The sequence below is a fragment of the Oncorhynchus mykiss genome, chromosome 28 (genome assembly GCF_057628025.1).
Source record: "Oncorhynchus mykiss isolate SJ-2025 chromosome 28, ASM5762802v1, whole genome shotgun sequence".
Classification (NCBI taxonomy): domain Eukaryota; kingdom Metazoa; phylum Chordata; class Actinopteri; order Salmoniformes; family Salmonidae; genus Oncorhynchus; species Oncorhynchus mykiss.
In genome coordinates, this window is record NC_143049.1 from 13010468 (window position 1) to 13024555 (window position 14088).

General features: G+C 45.5%; 1 protein-coding gene across 5 annotated transcripts in view; it reads left to right on the forward strand.

Annotated features, from left to right (window-relative positions):
- The window catches only part of rock1 (Rho-associated, coiled-coil containing protein kinase 1), a 71771-nt gene that overhangs the window by 51597 nt on the left and 6086 nt on the right, over positions 1–14088 (forward strand). For all 5 annotated transcript variants that reach the window (XR_016492836.1, XM_021589150.3, XM_021589153.3 and 2 more), the window contains exons 10-27: positions 1180–1339; positions 2324–2393; positions 3004–3092; positions 3282–3330; positions 3490–3625; positions 4572–4663; positions 5347–5593; positions 6522–6628; positions 7048–7198; positions 7623–7783; positions 7936–8120; positions 8939–9008; positions 9096–9199; positions 9387–9552; positions 9760–9853; positions 10008–10096; positions 10263–10454; positions 10729–10894. Coding sequence is in view for 4 of the 5 variants with exons in the window: in XM_021589150.3 (XP_021444825.2) it covers positions 1180–1339; positions 2324–2393; positions 3004–3092; positions 3282–3330; positions 3490–3625; positions 4572–4663; positions 5347–5593; positions 6522–6628; positions 7048–7198; positions 7623–7783; positions 7936–8120; positions 8939–9008; positions 9096–9199; positions 9387–9552; positions 9760–9853; positions 10008–10096; positions 10263–10454; positions 10729–10894 (2328 nt within the window). In the remaining variant the exon portion in view is untranslated. The remainder of the gene's footprint in view (positions 1–1179; positions 1340–2323; positions 2394–3003; positions 3093–3281; positions 3331–3489; positions 3626–4571; positions 4664–5346; positions 5594–6521; positions 6629–7047; positions 7199–7622; positions 7784–7935; positions 8121–8938; positions 9009–9095; positions 9200–9386; positions 9553–9759; positions 9854–10007; positions 10097–10262; positions 10455–10728; positions 10895–14088) is intronic.

The window sequence follows — 14088 nt, forward strand, 5'->3', positions numbered from 1 at the left end:
GAGGCGGGAGGCTAAATGTAAATCGAGTGGCTGTAGCAGCTCTCAGGATCGCTTGAGCTTTCAAAAGTCTGCATTTTCAAAACGCAGACCAACCAAAAAGCTGTGTTTTTTTAATAGATTTCATATACATGGGTCCTCTCAGTGTTCTAGAAGGAAGGAAAATGGGCCTCCCGGCTGGCGCAGTAGTCTAAGGCACTGCATCGCAGTGCTAGCTGTCACCAGAGACTCTGGGTTCGCGCCCCTCCAAAAGGAAAAATGTGAAAATAGGCTAATCAAACACTGGTTCGAACTCAAGCAAACAAACTAGTGTGAAAACAGCAACATAGTAAACGTTGTCGATGTGCACACGCATCCTATCTTACTTCCTCATTTCCACTTTTCTCGATTTTCTCCTTTCGGCAGCCTGGTCAAAAATGGTCTGTGCCTTTATCAAAGTAAAGAATTCGGGACTACGGTGCCCCCATTTGAAATTTTAATTTGTGTCTGTGGGTTCTGGGAGCTGCATCCCCTTTCAGCGGGAACACTGGACTTGGGGAGGACCACAGAAAGCTCCCCGAGCTGAGCGTGTGCTGGGAACACGTTGCAAAGGCCATTGACAGAGCGACCAGCCGGGCACACCCTCCCTGCAGAGAGAGTGGTTGTCAGCGAGAGGTTGGGGAGGATGGATGAGACTTCTCAGATCATTGCAGCGGGTCTATTTAAATATAAAAAGTTGGAATTCTGCGTGAATGCGACCCCTGGCTCTTTACCGGGTTTATATGAAGTAATCTGAAGCACTGTGGTCAGCGCTTTGGCTGGGACCCACTGGCCCTGCTCCGGCCTACTCTGCCATGGCACCAGCTGTCCTAGCTAATACGTCGTACTGTGTCAACTGTCAGACTGAATGCTGGTATTTTATAGTTGATGCATTTGATCTCCAAGCAACCTAGCCTGCATCCAAATGTAGGCTAGATTGACAAGATGCTGTTTTATATAATATAATGGGGGAGATAGACTGACCTATTTGACAGTAGAGGTGCTTCTTGCCTCAGTTTAGGACGGACATTTCCGCTACAACATGCTCTGAAACTCAGTGTGGCTCTGCACCAACTCATAGAAAACTAGTAGAATACCTCTCCATCTGCAGTGAGTCACGTTTCTCTCTTCTCTCCTCCACCTTCTGTCCATCCGTGTTTCCAGCGGCGGCCCCGGTGGTGCCTGAGCTGAGCAGCGACATCGACACCAGTAACTTTGACGACATCGAGGCGGACCGGGGAGACGAGGAGACCTTCCCCATACCAAAGGCTTTCGTGGGCAACCAGCTGCCCTTTGTGGGCTTCACCTACTATAGCAGTCATCAGTAAGTCTTACTCCGCATTGCCAGGCTTCAAACTACTACAGCAGTCATCAGTAAGTCTTACTCCGCATAGCCAGGCTTCAAACTACTACAGCAGTCATCAGTAAGTCTTACTCCGCATAGCCAGGCTTCAAACTACTACAGCAATCGTCAGTGATGCTCTTAAGGCCCTTTTTTCCTGGAGAATTTCCATCGATTTTTAGTCCAAAACGGTGTCCAGTGTATGTATTGGCACTGTCTGCTTAGCCAGGCTTCATCAACTACTGTCACTGTTAGTCTTTACCTAGGCTTTTCCTGGTCAGCTCAGTTGGTCAGGAAAAACATCAAGGCCCCTAACCACAGTCGAAATAGTCAGGCTGCACCTACTGGAGCAATCATCAGTTAGTCTAATGTCAACTACAGTCATCACATTCTAGGCTGCACCTATTAGAACAGGCGTGTTTGCGGGCCGGTTCCGGGCCGTAAACACATTCAAACCGCGTGCGGGCGGTTTGAGTAAAACAAGTTTTGGGGATTTATAATGGACCTACTTTTATAGTCTCTTCACTCTGCCCAGCTTGCTAACGGTCATCGAAACGAATGGTAGACTGTCAAGAAGTGTCGGAAATTCTAAAAGCCATGGATTTGGGATTATTTATTGCTAATTTAGAGAGGCGAGGAAATATAACCAATTTTAAGTGCGGCCATCCGGACCTCGGTGAACGAATGCGGTCAGCGGGACCAAATTAGTTTGACACCCCTGTACTAGAGCCATTAAGCAATTTTTTAAAATTACCGCCACAGAAATATCACGCAACCTGTTTAAATCACCCAGAGCTTGTTAGACCTGCACATGTCTCAAACCGCAGACTAGGTAACCTGACCTAGATAACAACCACAACATGTGTTTGCGGTGTGGTCAGGTCATCCGTGGCTCAGGTCAGGGAAGTGTGGTCCTACTGTTGCCTCTGACGAGATCTGATCCTCCTGTTGTGGTCTATTCTCCAGGTTTTCCCGGAGCTCCAGCACCAAGAGTGTTGACAAACGCAGCAGCTCCACCAAGGAAGACAAGAGCCATGTGAGTACTCACTTGGATATTAAAACGAAGACACTGTTGCGTTACTACTTTCTGCATAGGCAAAAAAAGACGGCAAGTTTATTGGGATGGGCACGGTTAATCTGTTAATTGAATATCCGAACGGATGTTAGTATTAGATTACTTGAGTGGGTTCAGGAATAAATAAATACAAATAAGTGTAGGCTTATTTTAGCAATGGGAAAAGCTTTGTCTAAGTTATCCTCGAGACATTGTTACCTACAAGGGTATACAATCGCATTGAAAAGTGTTAATTCAATAAAATGTGAATGTTGTAATGGTGCATTGAGCTACTGCTGCTATTTCCGACCTTGCAATAGCTATTAAAAGGCACGCACCTAGCAGTTTCCACAGGACCTGACACAGATCAAGACAAAACACTCACCAGAAAACCTTTTCGGTATCAGAATCAGTTCCATAGATGGTGAAAATAGGACTTCTTTCTCACTGTTGCCATTACTCCAAACCACCGGGTTAAAGCAGTCTACTTCTGCCACGTGCATTTGCATCATTACCCTAGTTTTATTGACGTTTTTGTCATTTTAGAAGACAGAGTATCTGTTTAACGTGTTATACGTTGTTTGTCGTTCAGCTGGAGAACCTGCAGAAGAGGATCTACCAGCTAGAAGAACAACTCCACTGTGAGATGCAGCTGAAGGACGAAATGGAGCAGAAGTGCAGGTACACAACCTGCCAATCAGTTCCGATAACTTCCATCTCCAGCTAGACAAATACACACTGCTGGTTTTGAGAGAGAAAACAACCCGTCTGTCTTTTTCAAAGAACAATGCGCTTGATCTCAAGTCGTCCCTGTTTTAGAAGGCCAAGCAAAGCAATTTTAGAAGTGCAAATCTGTGTCTGTCTTTTTAGGGCCTCGAACACAAAGCTTGACAAGATCATGAAAGAGCTGGACGAGGAGGTGAGTGAATATCTCAGATTCTGCGACACAATTGAAGTCGAATGGATAATAACGATCTACGGTAGTCTACAAAATGTGTTTTTAAAAAAACAACACATAATATAGGGCCGAAATGCTCTGTACTTTGAGGACTTACTCCTGTCCTCCCTTCCCTCCCAGGGCAACGTGAGGAAGGGTGTGGAGGCCAGCATGTCCCTGCTGGAGAAAGACAAGATGATGATCCAGCACCGAGCCACCGAGTACCAAAGAAAGGCCGACCAGGAGGCCGAGAAGAGACGCAACTTGGAGAACGAGGGTAAGGATTGTTTTTGTCCTCCTCATTCCTCCTCATTCACCCGATCATTTCATCTCTTTTCAATCTGCCCCCGTTTAAGTCCAAACCTCTGTTTATAATCATGTCTATAACATGTGTTTTTAACACTGATTATGAACAAATATGATCATAGGTGTGTATAGAATGTATTACAGAATGTATACAAGTGGTTTGGCCATTATATTGACAGGGTTTGTACAGGGTTAATGCTACAGTATAATCCATGATAAGCTCTCCCCCCGGGGCTGTACTGTAGTTCAAATACCCGAGCTGGCAAGATTAAAAATCTGATAAGGTGCTCTTGAGCAAGGCACTTAACCCTCATTTTCTTCAGGGGTGCTGTACTACTATGGCTGACCCTGTAAAATGACACAATTCACTGCACCTGTCCGGTGTATGTGACAATGCATATATACCTTTGTAGCATCCCTCTCCTCCCTGAAGTTGGAGAGCGTCCCAAAATGGCACCCTGTTCCATATAAAGTGGACAAAGTTTGACCGGGGCCTGTAGGGAATAGGGCGCTATTTAGTGCGTAGCCTTGATCTGGCCCGAACAGATGTTTGTCCCAACTGGATTACTACTCACCCTGGCAGAGCAAGACTAGAGCTGCTTGACCCGCTAGTCTGGTTGTCTGCTAGTCTCTGTCCCTCTGATGAGCGGTCTTAACCCAGACACACATCATCTGAGACCCTCCCATTGACTGGGACCAGTGGCTCGCTGTGAATTCAAGCACAACCAGATCTGGTACCATACACGGAGCACTTTTAAATGCAACGCGTGAGCAAGTCCCATGCACAAAAAAACAGGTTCTTGATACGGTTAGTTTAGTGTAGCGTCATGTTTTGAAAGGGACGTGTGTGTGTGTGTGTGGGTGTGTGAAGATTTACTTAATCTTTGATTGACTCCTCTTACTCTCTCTCGTCTCAGTGTCCACTCTGAAGGAGCAGCTTGAGGACATGAGGAAAATCTGCCAAAACTCTCAGGCCTCGAATGACAAGATCCTACAGTTGCAAAATCAGGTACAGTATCTCACACACCCACACACACACACTGCTCTCTTTGATTACCATCCACACAGCACAGGGGTCAGTGTAGTTGTGAGGGGGTTGTTTGAGGTCTGTGTCAATGTAGTAGTCGGCTCATCCAATCAAAGAGTCAGAATGTCTGTCAAAGTTCAGAATCTGGGGTCAACGGTACAGACGGTGAAGGCGATGTGTGAGGGATGTTAGTTTTGAGGGTTGTGTGAGACGGGTCAAGGAGAGGGCAGGCCAGGTTTTAACCACAGATCAAGGATCAGATTACTCCACTCTAAATTGGAACCTTAACCATGACAAGGATGAACAATATCTGACCCGGTGTCATCACCCTATGGCTTTGTTGCATTACATGCATGGATGTTTATCAGCAAATTGAAGTCACTTTTTATTTTTATAGAGCAAAATGAAGGACACTGAGGTAACAAGGCCTCAGACTGGACTGGTATAGACCTTTCAGAGAGCAGAAGTAGTCTTTGCCTATTAGGTATTATTAGAAGCTTATGATTGGATATCATTCTGTTCAGAACATTAGACGTCCTCCCACATGTCGGTTAAGAAACCCACCTGTCTCAATCAAACGTTCTGCAGCAACTGAGCGGATTGTCTGTGTCCGGAAGTAATATTGAGTCCAAGCTTTCCCTAATGGCCGTTTCCTTGACTGGCAGCTGGAGGAGGCCAATGACCTGCTGCGGGCAGAGTCGGACACGGCGGCGCGGCTGAGGAAGAGCCACACGGAGATGGCCAAGTCCATGAGCCAGCTGGAGGGGCTGAACCGCGAGCTGCAGGAGAAGTGCCGTTCATCTGACGGGGGGAGGGCCCAGCTGGAGAAGGAGCTGCTGCAGCTGCAAAGCACGCTGGACTCTGAAAGGAGGTGCTACAGCCAGGGATCAGAGGAGATCCACGAGCTGCAAGGTACCATTTGGCTACATCCTAATTCTCCACACTTCTCCCTAAAGTGTGCACTTTTTAATCTTTATTCTGATCCCCATTAGCCGACAGCTACTCTTCCTGCGGTCTATACAAAATCAAATCAAATGTATTTAAATAGCCCTTCGTACATCAGCTGATATCTCAAAGTGCTGTAACAGAAACCCAGCCTAAAACCCCAAACAGCAAGCAATGCAGGTGTAGAAGCACGGTTATACATACAACAACAAATACATATCTAAGCACTCAGCTAAGCATGGTCTCTTACACCAATCAAAGGCTCTTAAATCTATATAGGGGAGTGCACGAGACAAGGAAAAGGGTGGCGATTTTGGACACACGGGCTCAAAGACTGCACTCATTGTTCTATGAGTAAATGTGACTACGACATGACTCTGTGTTTGAGTAAATACGAGGTGTCTGACTGCATGTGTTAGAACTAGAATGGATTCATGTGGTCGCCTACACCCATTTTAGTTTGCTTTACATTAATACCTCAGTCACTCTTACTTCGCTGTTCAACGAACTTCAAATGATCTGAAGTGAAGTCACTCGCTGTTTAAGAGACAGCTGGGGATTATTAGCTACAGTTCTAACCATTCTCATTCATCACATGAGACATGCCCAGGCACTGTCCAATGCCTACAGAACTCTTTGTACAGTAGGAGAGGCTCGGGGGTGAATATATCTGAGTGATTGTGTTGAAATATTGCTCTTAATTCCGACTGAATTTGAAGTGGTACAGAAGTCCACATTGACTAGAAAAAAATAATACTTTATTGTCCAGTGTCCTTACAGTCCAGACTTTTGTAGATGTACAGATATAGTTTTCCAAGTCTTAAAGCTATGCATTCTGGTGCGTTGAGCACGTTGCACAAACCCCTGTTTTGTGTGTGTGTGTGTGTGTGTGTAGTGCGGACGGCTGGTCTTCAGGAGGACAATAAGAACTTGAAACTCGGCCTGTCCAAAGTGGAGGCGGAACGCAAGCAGGCCCAGGAGAGGAGAAACAACCTGGAGAAGGTTTGTGCCCTCCCAAGTCTCTCCACACGTCACATACAAACCCATACTATGCGTTCTCCTGCTAACACAAAACCTGCCGTTGATATCCAGTTACTTGTGAAGTCCACCTACTGTCAGTAGGGGTCCAAATGGAAGTATAAAAATAAATAGAATATCAAATTAAACAGCTGTGCTCCTTTATTAGCTTATTTTCTTTTCAATCTTGAGAAAGTAAATCAAACATTTTAGACGAATAAAAACATCTTACGGTGGGATAACCAAATGTTCATCTAACTGGTATTTTAGTCCCCTTATTCGCAGTGTCTCTCCCATAAAGATCAGCAGAATGACTGTTTTTCCGGATCAAGATGGACACGCTGCTCGTATGCAAATGTCCATTCTTGGGATTCTTTATGCAATTCAGTGTTGTCTCCCAACAGGAGAAGAACAACCTGGAGATTGACCTGAACTACAAGCTGAAGACTCTGCAGCAGCGTTTGGACCAGGAGCACACAGAACACAGAGTGACGCGGGCCCAGCTCACTGACAAATACGAGTCCATTGAAGAGGCCAAGTCAGCTGCCATGCATGGTATTTCTGAGCCTGTGTTGGAGCATACCCTATCTGTCTCCTTTTTCTGTTTGTCACCCCCCCCCCCCCCCCCCCCCCCCACCTGCACCACTCTTACCCAGGGGGCACTGGATGGCAAGGGGCGGATTTCAGGGAATGTACTCCGCTCCCCTCCACGTGGCATGTCGAGACTTTACCCCCCCCCCTACGTATTAAAAAGCTGGACCACATCCCACCTTCCAAAAACAGAAATGACTGAGACTGTCTAGCACTGAAGCAACATTTACTTGTCTTCTAGCAGTTGTTGCAGTCCTGACCTTTTTCGATGTAGTTTATTTGAAATGACTGAGCACGAATGTCCTATTAAATCTGTCGGTAAGATCCTCCATAGAATGACGGATGGACAGTTGCAACTGAGTGACACGTCTTCCTTTCTTCCCTCCAGCGGTGCAGCAGAAGGTGTCGGAGGAGAGCGGGGCGAGGATGCGAGCGGAGAGCAGGGTGGTGGAGGTGGAGAAGCAGTGCTCCATGCTGGAGTTTGACCTCAAGCAGTCAGTGCAGAAGATGGAGCAGCTGATGAAGCAGAAGGAGAGGCTGGAGGACGAGGTGAGCGCCACCGGATGTTAACTCGTACTGTCGGGGGTGGATGCCCACGGTCACGTGCTGAAAACCTTCAACTTTCTCCTGGTATAACCTGTGTAGTTAGGACATACTGTTTGTCTCCTAACACATGGGGTTCCCTCCCTCTTTCCTCTCAGGTGAAAGGTCTACGGGTGCAGCTGGAGCAGGAGTCCAGTAAGAGGCTGCTGGCCCAGAACGAGCTGAAGAGCCGCTCGCAGGAGGCCGACCGGCTGAAGGGCTCGGAGAAGCAGCTGAAGCAGGAGATCAACGCGGCACTAGAGAGCAAACGGTCGCTCGAGTTCCAGCTCGCACAGCTCACCAAGTGAGAATACCCTCCAAAACTAGTCGCATGTTGTCACAGCCCACCACAGTTTGACTTAACCCAAATTATAGAGTATGTCGAGTTTACCACTAGTCACTCATACAAGGGTCAGAGATCTTTCCATCCCCCTAATGTTTATTATAGTTGGGATGGGGGTTGGGTGATCTTATCCTAGATCTGTGGGTAACTTCTAGCTTGGATTCTCAACCTGCCCATAATGAGCATCGTCTCAATGCATGTTACCTCCCTTCCAAATGTGTGCAATACCTTTCAGCCACACTTATCCGTCTTCATTAGCTCAACTCTATTCTGAAAGTCTAACATTCTGTAAGAGTCTTTTAGTTTGACGTTTTTCCTTCCTGCAGCTAGCTAATACCGCTTTGGGAGTCAAGACGTTAAATGGCCCTACAATTGGTTGATATTCCAGTAAAAAGGCTCTTATTCCAGTTTAGGGGGTAATTGTGGCAAAGCTGCCCTCTGACAATGTTTACACCACAGGATTAAGGATTAGCCTGCAGTCTAGCTCCTCCCACCAGACCAGACTGACTGGACTGTTAATCCGGCTGCAGAGCGTTCTGTAGGTTTCCGCCTACGGAGCTCTGCAAGCAGTGGTGCTGGTGGTGGTATTCCCCAGATAATTACAGCCCTGGCACATATTGGATAGTACAGTGTCAATAGGTTCATAATCTATACACACATTTTGGGGCTGACAAGTTTGTCTTCTTGATGATTTTATCTGAATTTCCCTTTCAACACTGATTTGGTTGTTTTGAAACTCCAATATGTTAAATCGTGTGGGTTGTGTGTCTGTCTTCCAGGCAGTACAGGGGCAACGAGGGACAGATGAGGGAACTTCAGGACCAGCTTGAGGCCGAACAGTATTTCTCAGTGAGTAGGACCCATCTACCCCACTCTCCGATAACCTGGCTCAGTGGCTAACTTAATTGCCATATCTCCTCTCTCTACCCCTCCCAGACTCTTTATAAAACTCAGGTGAAGGAACTGAAAGAGGATATTGAGGAGAGGAACCGGCAGGTCCAGGAAGTTCAAAAGAAGGTGCAGGAGCTGCACAGCGAAAGGTAACAAATCACAAAATGGAAACCGTTATAAATCAGGCATTTGTCAATGTAGCAAGAATATGTATTGCAATCATACGTACTTCAAATATGACGTGCATCTTTTTTTCCACCACTCTACTTTCAAATCTCCACGCAGAGTGATTTATTATTCCATTTTAAACCGTGTGTCCCTCCTTCCTCCCACCAGGGACACCCTGTTGGCCCAGCTGGATCTGACAGTGACCAAAGCGGAGTCGGAGCAGCTGGCCAGGGCGCTCCAGGAGGAGCAATACTTTGAGCTGAGCCAGGAGAACAAGAAGACCACGGCCAGACACAAGCAGGAGGGCACCGAGAAGGATGCCACCATCGCACGGGTCAGTTACAGCGTGCCTCAATACACACTGCTCTCCTGCATTGTAAATGAATGTCAGGGAAAATGCATACCTACCCAGGAATAGGGACACAGAGGAAACAACAGATTGGTATACTTTCAATATTGGAATATTTAATTATTGTTTTTGTGTGTCTCAGGCAGCTGTAGAACACCTACATTTTAAACCTCTGAATGCATCTCTCCCCAGCTTGAGGATTCCAACAAAACTCTGACCAAAGATGTGGAGAACCTCAGCAAGGAGAAGGCCGAGCTGAACAACAAGCTTCGCATTCAGGAGGAAGGTAGCGCCAAGACTCAATTGTCATAATTTGGTGTAATTACTATATTCTAGGTCTATGGGTAAGGTCAACATAGACCCTTGTATGTCCCCGATAGGTCAGTTAGATCCCTGTAAGACTGCCTAGTTTCCTCAGGCTGTACCCTTCTTTCCTGCAGAGTATGCGTCCCAGAAAGAGGAGATTACAAACGCAATCAAGGCCAACTACGAGAAGGTTCTCAGCACAGAGCGCACGCTCAAGACTCAGGTGAAGACACTTCATCCTAACACCACAATTTACATTACATAATTCTACATCAATAGTTATCCTTATTTACATCCAAACACCTCAACCAGTTGCCCCAATTTGTTATACCTTAACTTTACCTCAACTGGTTACCCTATTTGATCCCAACCCTCAACTGTGTCTCCAGGCGGTGAACAAGCTGGCAGAGATCATGAACAGGAAGGATATGAAGCTGGACACCAAGAAGAAGGGCAACACGACCGACCTGAGGAAGAAGGAGAAGGAGAACCGCAAGCTGCAGCTTGAGCTCAAACAGGAGAAGGACAAGTTCAACCACATGGCCATTAAGTACCAGAAGGAGCTCAGTGAGATGCAGGCGGTCAGTAATACATTGTCAGTCAATTGAACAGTGGTGTCAAATTGGTCTGAACATCATCTGACGATGATCATGGGAACATTTAACTAGTAGTATGCTTTAAAATAGTACAAAAAAAGCACCCTTTTAGGTATAAGAGTGAGGTAATAGGACAGTTAGTAAGATTTAGTCAAATACATTCCTAATTTAGAACAGAGCTGATTCCTCCTCGACGGTGCTTCTGATCTTCCCTAAAGTGACTGCATATTCACTGTTTGCCTCTCCTCTTCTACAACAGCAACTGTCCGAGGAGTGCACGTACCGCAACGAGCTGCAGATGCAGCTGGACAGCAAGGAGAGTGACATCGAGCAGCTGAGGGAGAGGCTCAACGACCTGCAGCTGCGCATGGACAACTCCAGCGTCACCAGCCTGCAGATGGACGAGACGGACAGCAACATCGCCGGTAAGTTCACCGTGCGGGTCAACTGACCCGAGGGCAGCTGTGTCAAAGGACGGGCTAGGCCAAACACCCTCAAACCCTGTTTGTGATGAGCCACAGCACACATGATTCAGCGAAGGGGGGATGATGCTAAGCTGGGACAAAAATCTACAGTACTACAGCATGATTTAAATCTTATCAATCCTAGCCATTCCAAGTTATTAAACCATTCCATGACTGGTTGAGCTATGACTGTATTGTTCTGAAGCAGTGAAGTACCTAGAGTGCATTCGGAAAGTATTCAGACCCCACATTGTAAGTATCACATATACAGTTGAAGTCGGAAGTTTACATACACTTAGGTTTGAGTCATTAAAACTAGTTTTTCAACTACTCCACAAATGTCTCGTTAACAAACTATAGTTTTGGCAATTCGGTTAAGACATCTACTTTGTGCATAATTTTTCCAACAATTGTTTACAGACAGATTATTTCCCTTATAATTCACTGTATCACAATTCCAGTGGGTCAGAAGTTTACATACACTATGTTGACTGTGCCTTTAAACAGCTTGGAAAATTCCAGAAAATGATGTCATGGCTTTAGAAGCTTCTGATAGGCTAATTGACATCATTTGAGTCAATTGGAGGTGTACCTGTGGATGTATTTCAAGGCCTACCTTCAAACTCAGTGCCTCTTTGCTTGACATCATAGGGAAAAAAATAAAAAGACCTAAGAAAAAAAAAAATTTGTAGACCTCCACAAGTCTGGTTCAGGCTTGGGAGCAATTTCCAAACGCCTGAAGGTACCACGTTCATCTGAACAAACAATAGTATGCAAGTATAAACACCAGAGTTGAACGTACTTTGGTGCAACAGGTGCAAATCAACCCCAGAACAACAGCAAAAGGACCTTGTGAAGATGGTCAAAGGTATCTCTATCCACATAACCTGAAAGGCCGATCAGCAAAGAAGAAGCCACTGCTCCAAAGCCGCAGTAAAAAAAGCCAGACTACGGTTTCCAACTGCATATGGGGACAAAGATCGTACATTTTGGAGAAATGTCCTCTGGTCTGATGAAAGGTCTGATGAAACAAAAATAGAACTGTTTGGCCATAATTACCATTATGTTTGGAGGAAAAGGGGAGGCTTGCAAGCCGAAGAACACCATCCCAACTGTGAAGCACTGCTGTGGCAGTATCATGTTGTGGGCGTGCTTTGCTGCAAGAGGGACTGGTGCACTTCATAAAATAGATGTCATCATGAGCAAGAGAAAATATGTGGATATATTGAAGCAACATCTCAAGACATCAGTCAGGAAGTTAAAGCTTGGTCGCAAATGGGTCTTCCAAATGGACAATGACCCCAAGCATACTTCTGAAGTTGTGGCAAAATGGCTTAAGGACAACAAAGTCAAGGTATTTGAGTGGCCATCACAAAGCCCTGACCTCAATCCTATAGAAAATTTGTGGGTAGAACTGAAAAAACGTGTGCGAGCAAGGAGGCCTACAAACCTGACTCAGTTACACCAGCTCTGTCAGGAGGAATGGGCCAAAATTCACTCAATTTATTGTGGGAGGCTTGTGGAAGGCTACACAAAACGTTTGACCCAAGTTAAACAATTGAAAGGCAATGCTACCAAATACACTCAATTTGTATGTGAACTTCTGACCCACTGGGAATGTGATGAAGGAAATTAAAGCTGAAATAAATAATTCCCTCTATTTTTCTGACATGTCACATTCTTAAAATAGTGGTGATCCTAACTGACCTAAGACTGGGGATTTTTACTAGGATTAAATGTATTTGGCTAAGGTGTATGTAAACTTCCGACTTCAACTGTACATAAGTATTCAGACCCTCTACTCAGTACTTTGTTGAAGCACCTTTGGCAGTGATTACTGCCTCGAGTGTTCTTGGATATGACGCTACAAGCTTGACACACCTGTATTTGGGAAGTTTCTTCCATTCTTTTCTGCAGATGCTCTCAAGCTCTGTCATGTTGGATGGGGAGCATCGCTGCACAGCTATTTTCAGGTCTGTCATGAGATGTTTGACCGTGGTTTAAGTCCGGGATCTGGTTTGGCCATTCAAGGACATTCAGAGACTTGTCCCGAAGCTACTCCTGTGTTGCCTTGGCTGTGTGCTTAGGGTTGTTGTCCTGTTGGAAAGTGAACCTCCACCCCAGTCTGAGGTCCTGAGCGCTCTGGAGCAGGTTTTCATCAAGGATCTATCTGTACTTTGCTCCGTTCATCTTTCCCTCAATCTTGACTAGTCTCCCAGTCCTTGCCCCTGAAAAACATCCCCAAAGAGTTCAATCTTGGTTTCATCAGACAAGATAATCTTGTTTCTCATGGTCGGAGAGTCCTTTAGGTCCTTTTGGCAAACTCCCAAGTGGGTTGTCATGTGCCTTTTACTGGTCACTACCATAAAGGCCTAATTGGTGGAGTGCTGCAGAGATGGTTGACCTTCTGCAAGGTTCTCCCATGTCCACAGAGGAACTCTGCAGCTCTGTCAGAGTGACCATTGGGTTCTTGGTCACCTCCCTGACCAAGGCCCTTCTCTCTTGATTGCTCGGTTTGGCCGAGTGGCCAACTCTTGGTGGTTACAAACTTCTTCCATTTAAGAATGATGGAGGCGACTTTGTTCTTGGGTACCTTCAGTACTGCAGACATTTTTTTGGTACCCTTCCCCAGATCTGTGCCTCGACACAATACTGTCTCGGAGCTCTACGGTCAATTCCTTCGACATTATGGCTTGTTTTCTTTTCTCTGACATGCACTGTCAACCGTGAGACCTTATATAGACAGCTGTGTGCCTTTCCAATTTATGTCCAATCAATTGAATATTCCACTGGTGGACAATCAAGTTGTAGAAACATCTCAAGGGTGAATGGAAACAAGATGCACCTGACCTTAATTTTGAGTCTCTTAGCAAAGTGTCTGAATAGTTATGTAAATGAAAGTATTTCTGTTTTTAATTTTTAAATGTGGAAAAAAAATCTAAAAACCTATTTTCGCTTTGTTGTTTTGGGGGTATTGTGTGTAGTTTGAGAAAAAATATTTAATCAAATTTAGAACAAGGCTGTAATGTAACCAAGTGGTAAAAGTTTAGGGGTCTAGAGTACTTTCCGAATGCACTGTATAGGAGATTGCTGATTTTTCATATTTCCTAACCCACCTGGTTCAAGTGTCAACTTGAATAGTCCATTTTAAAATG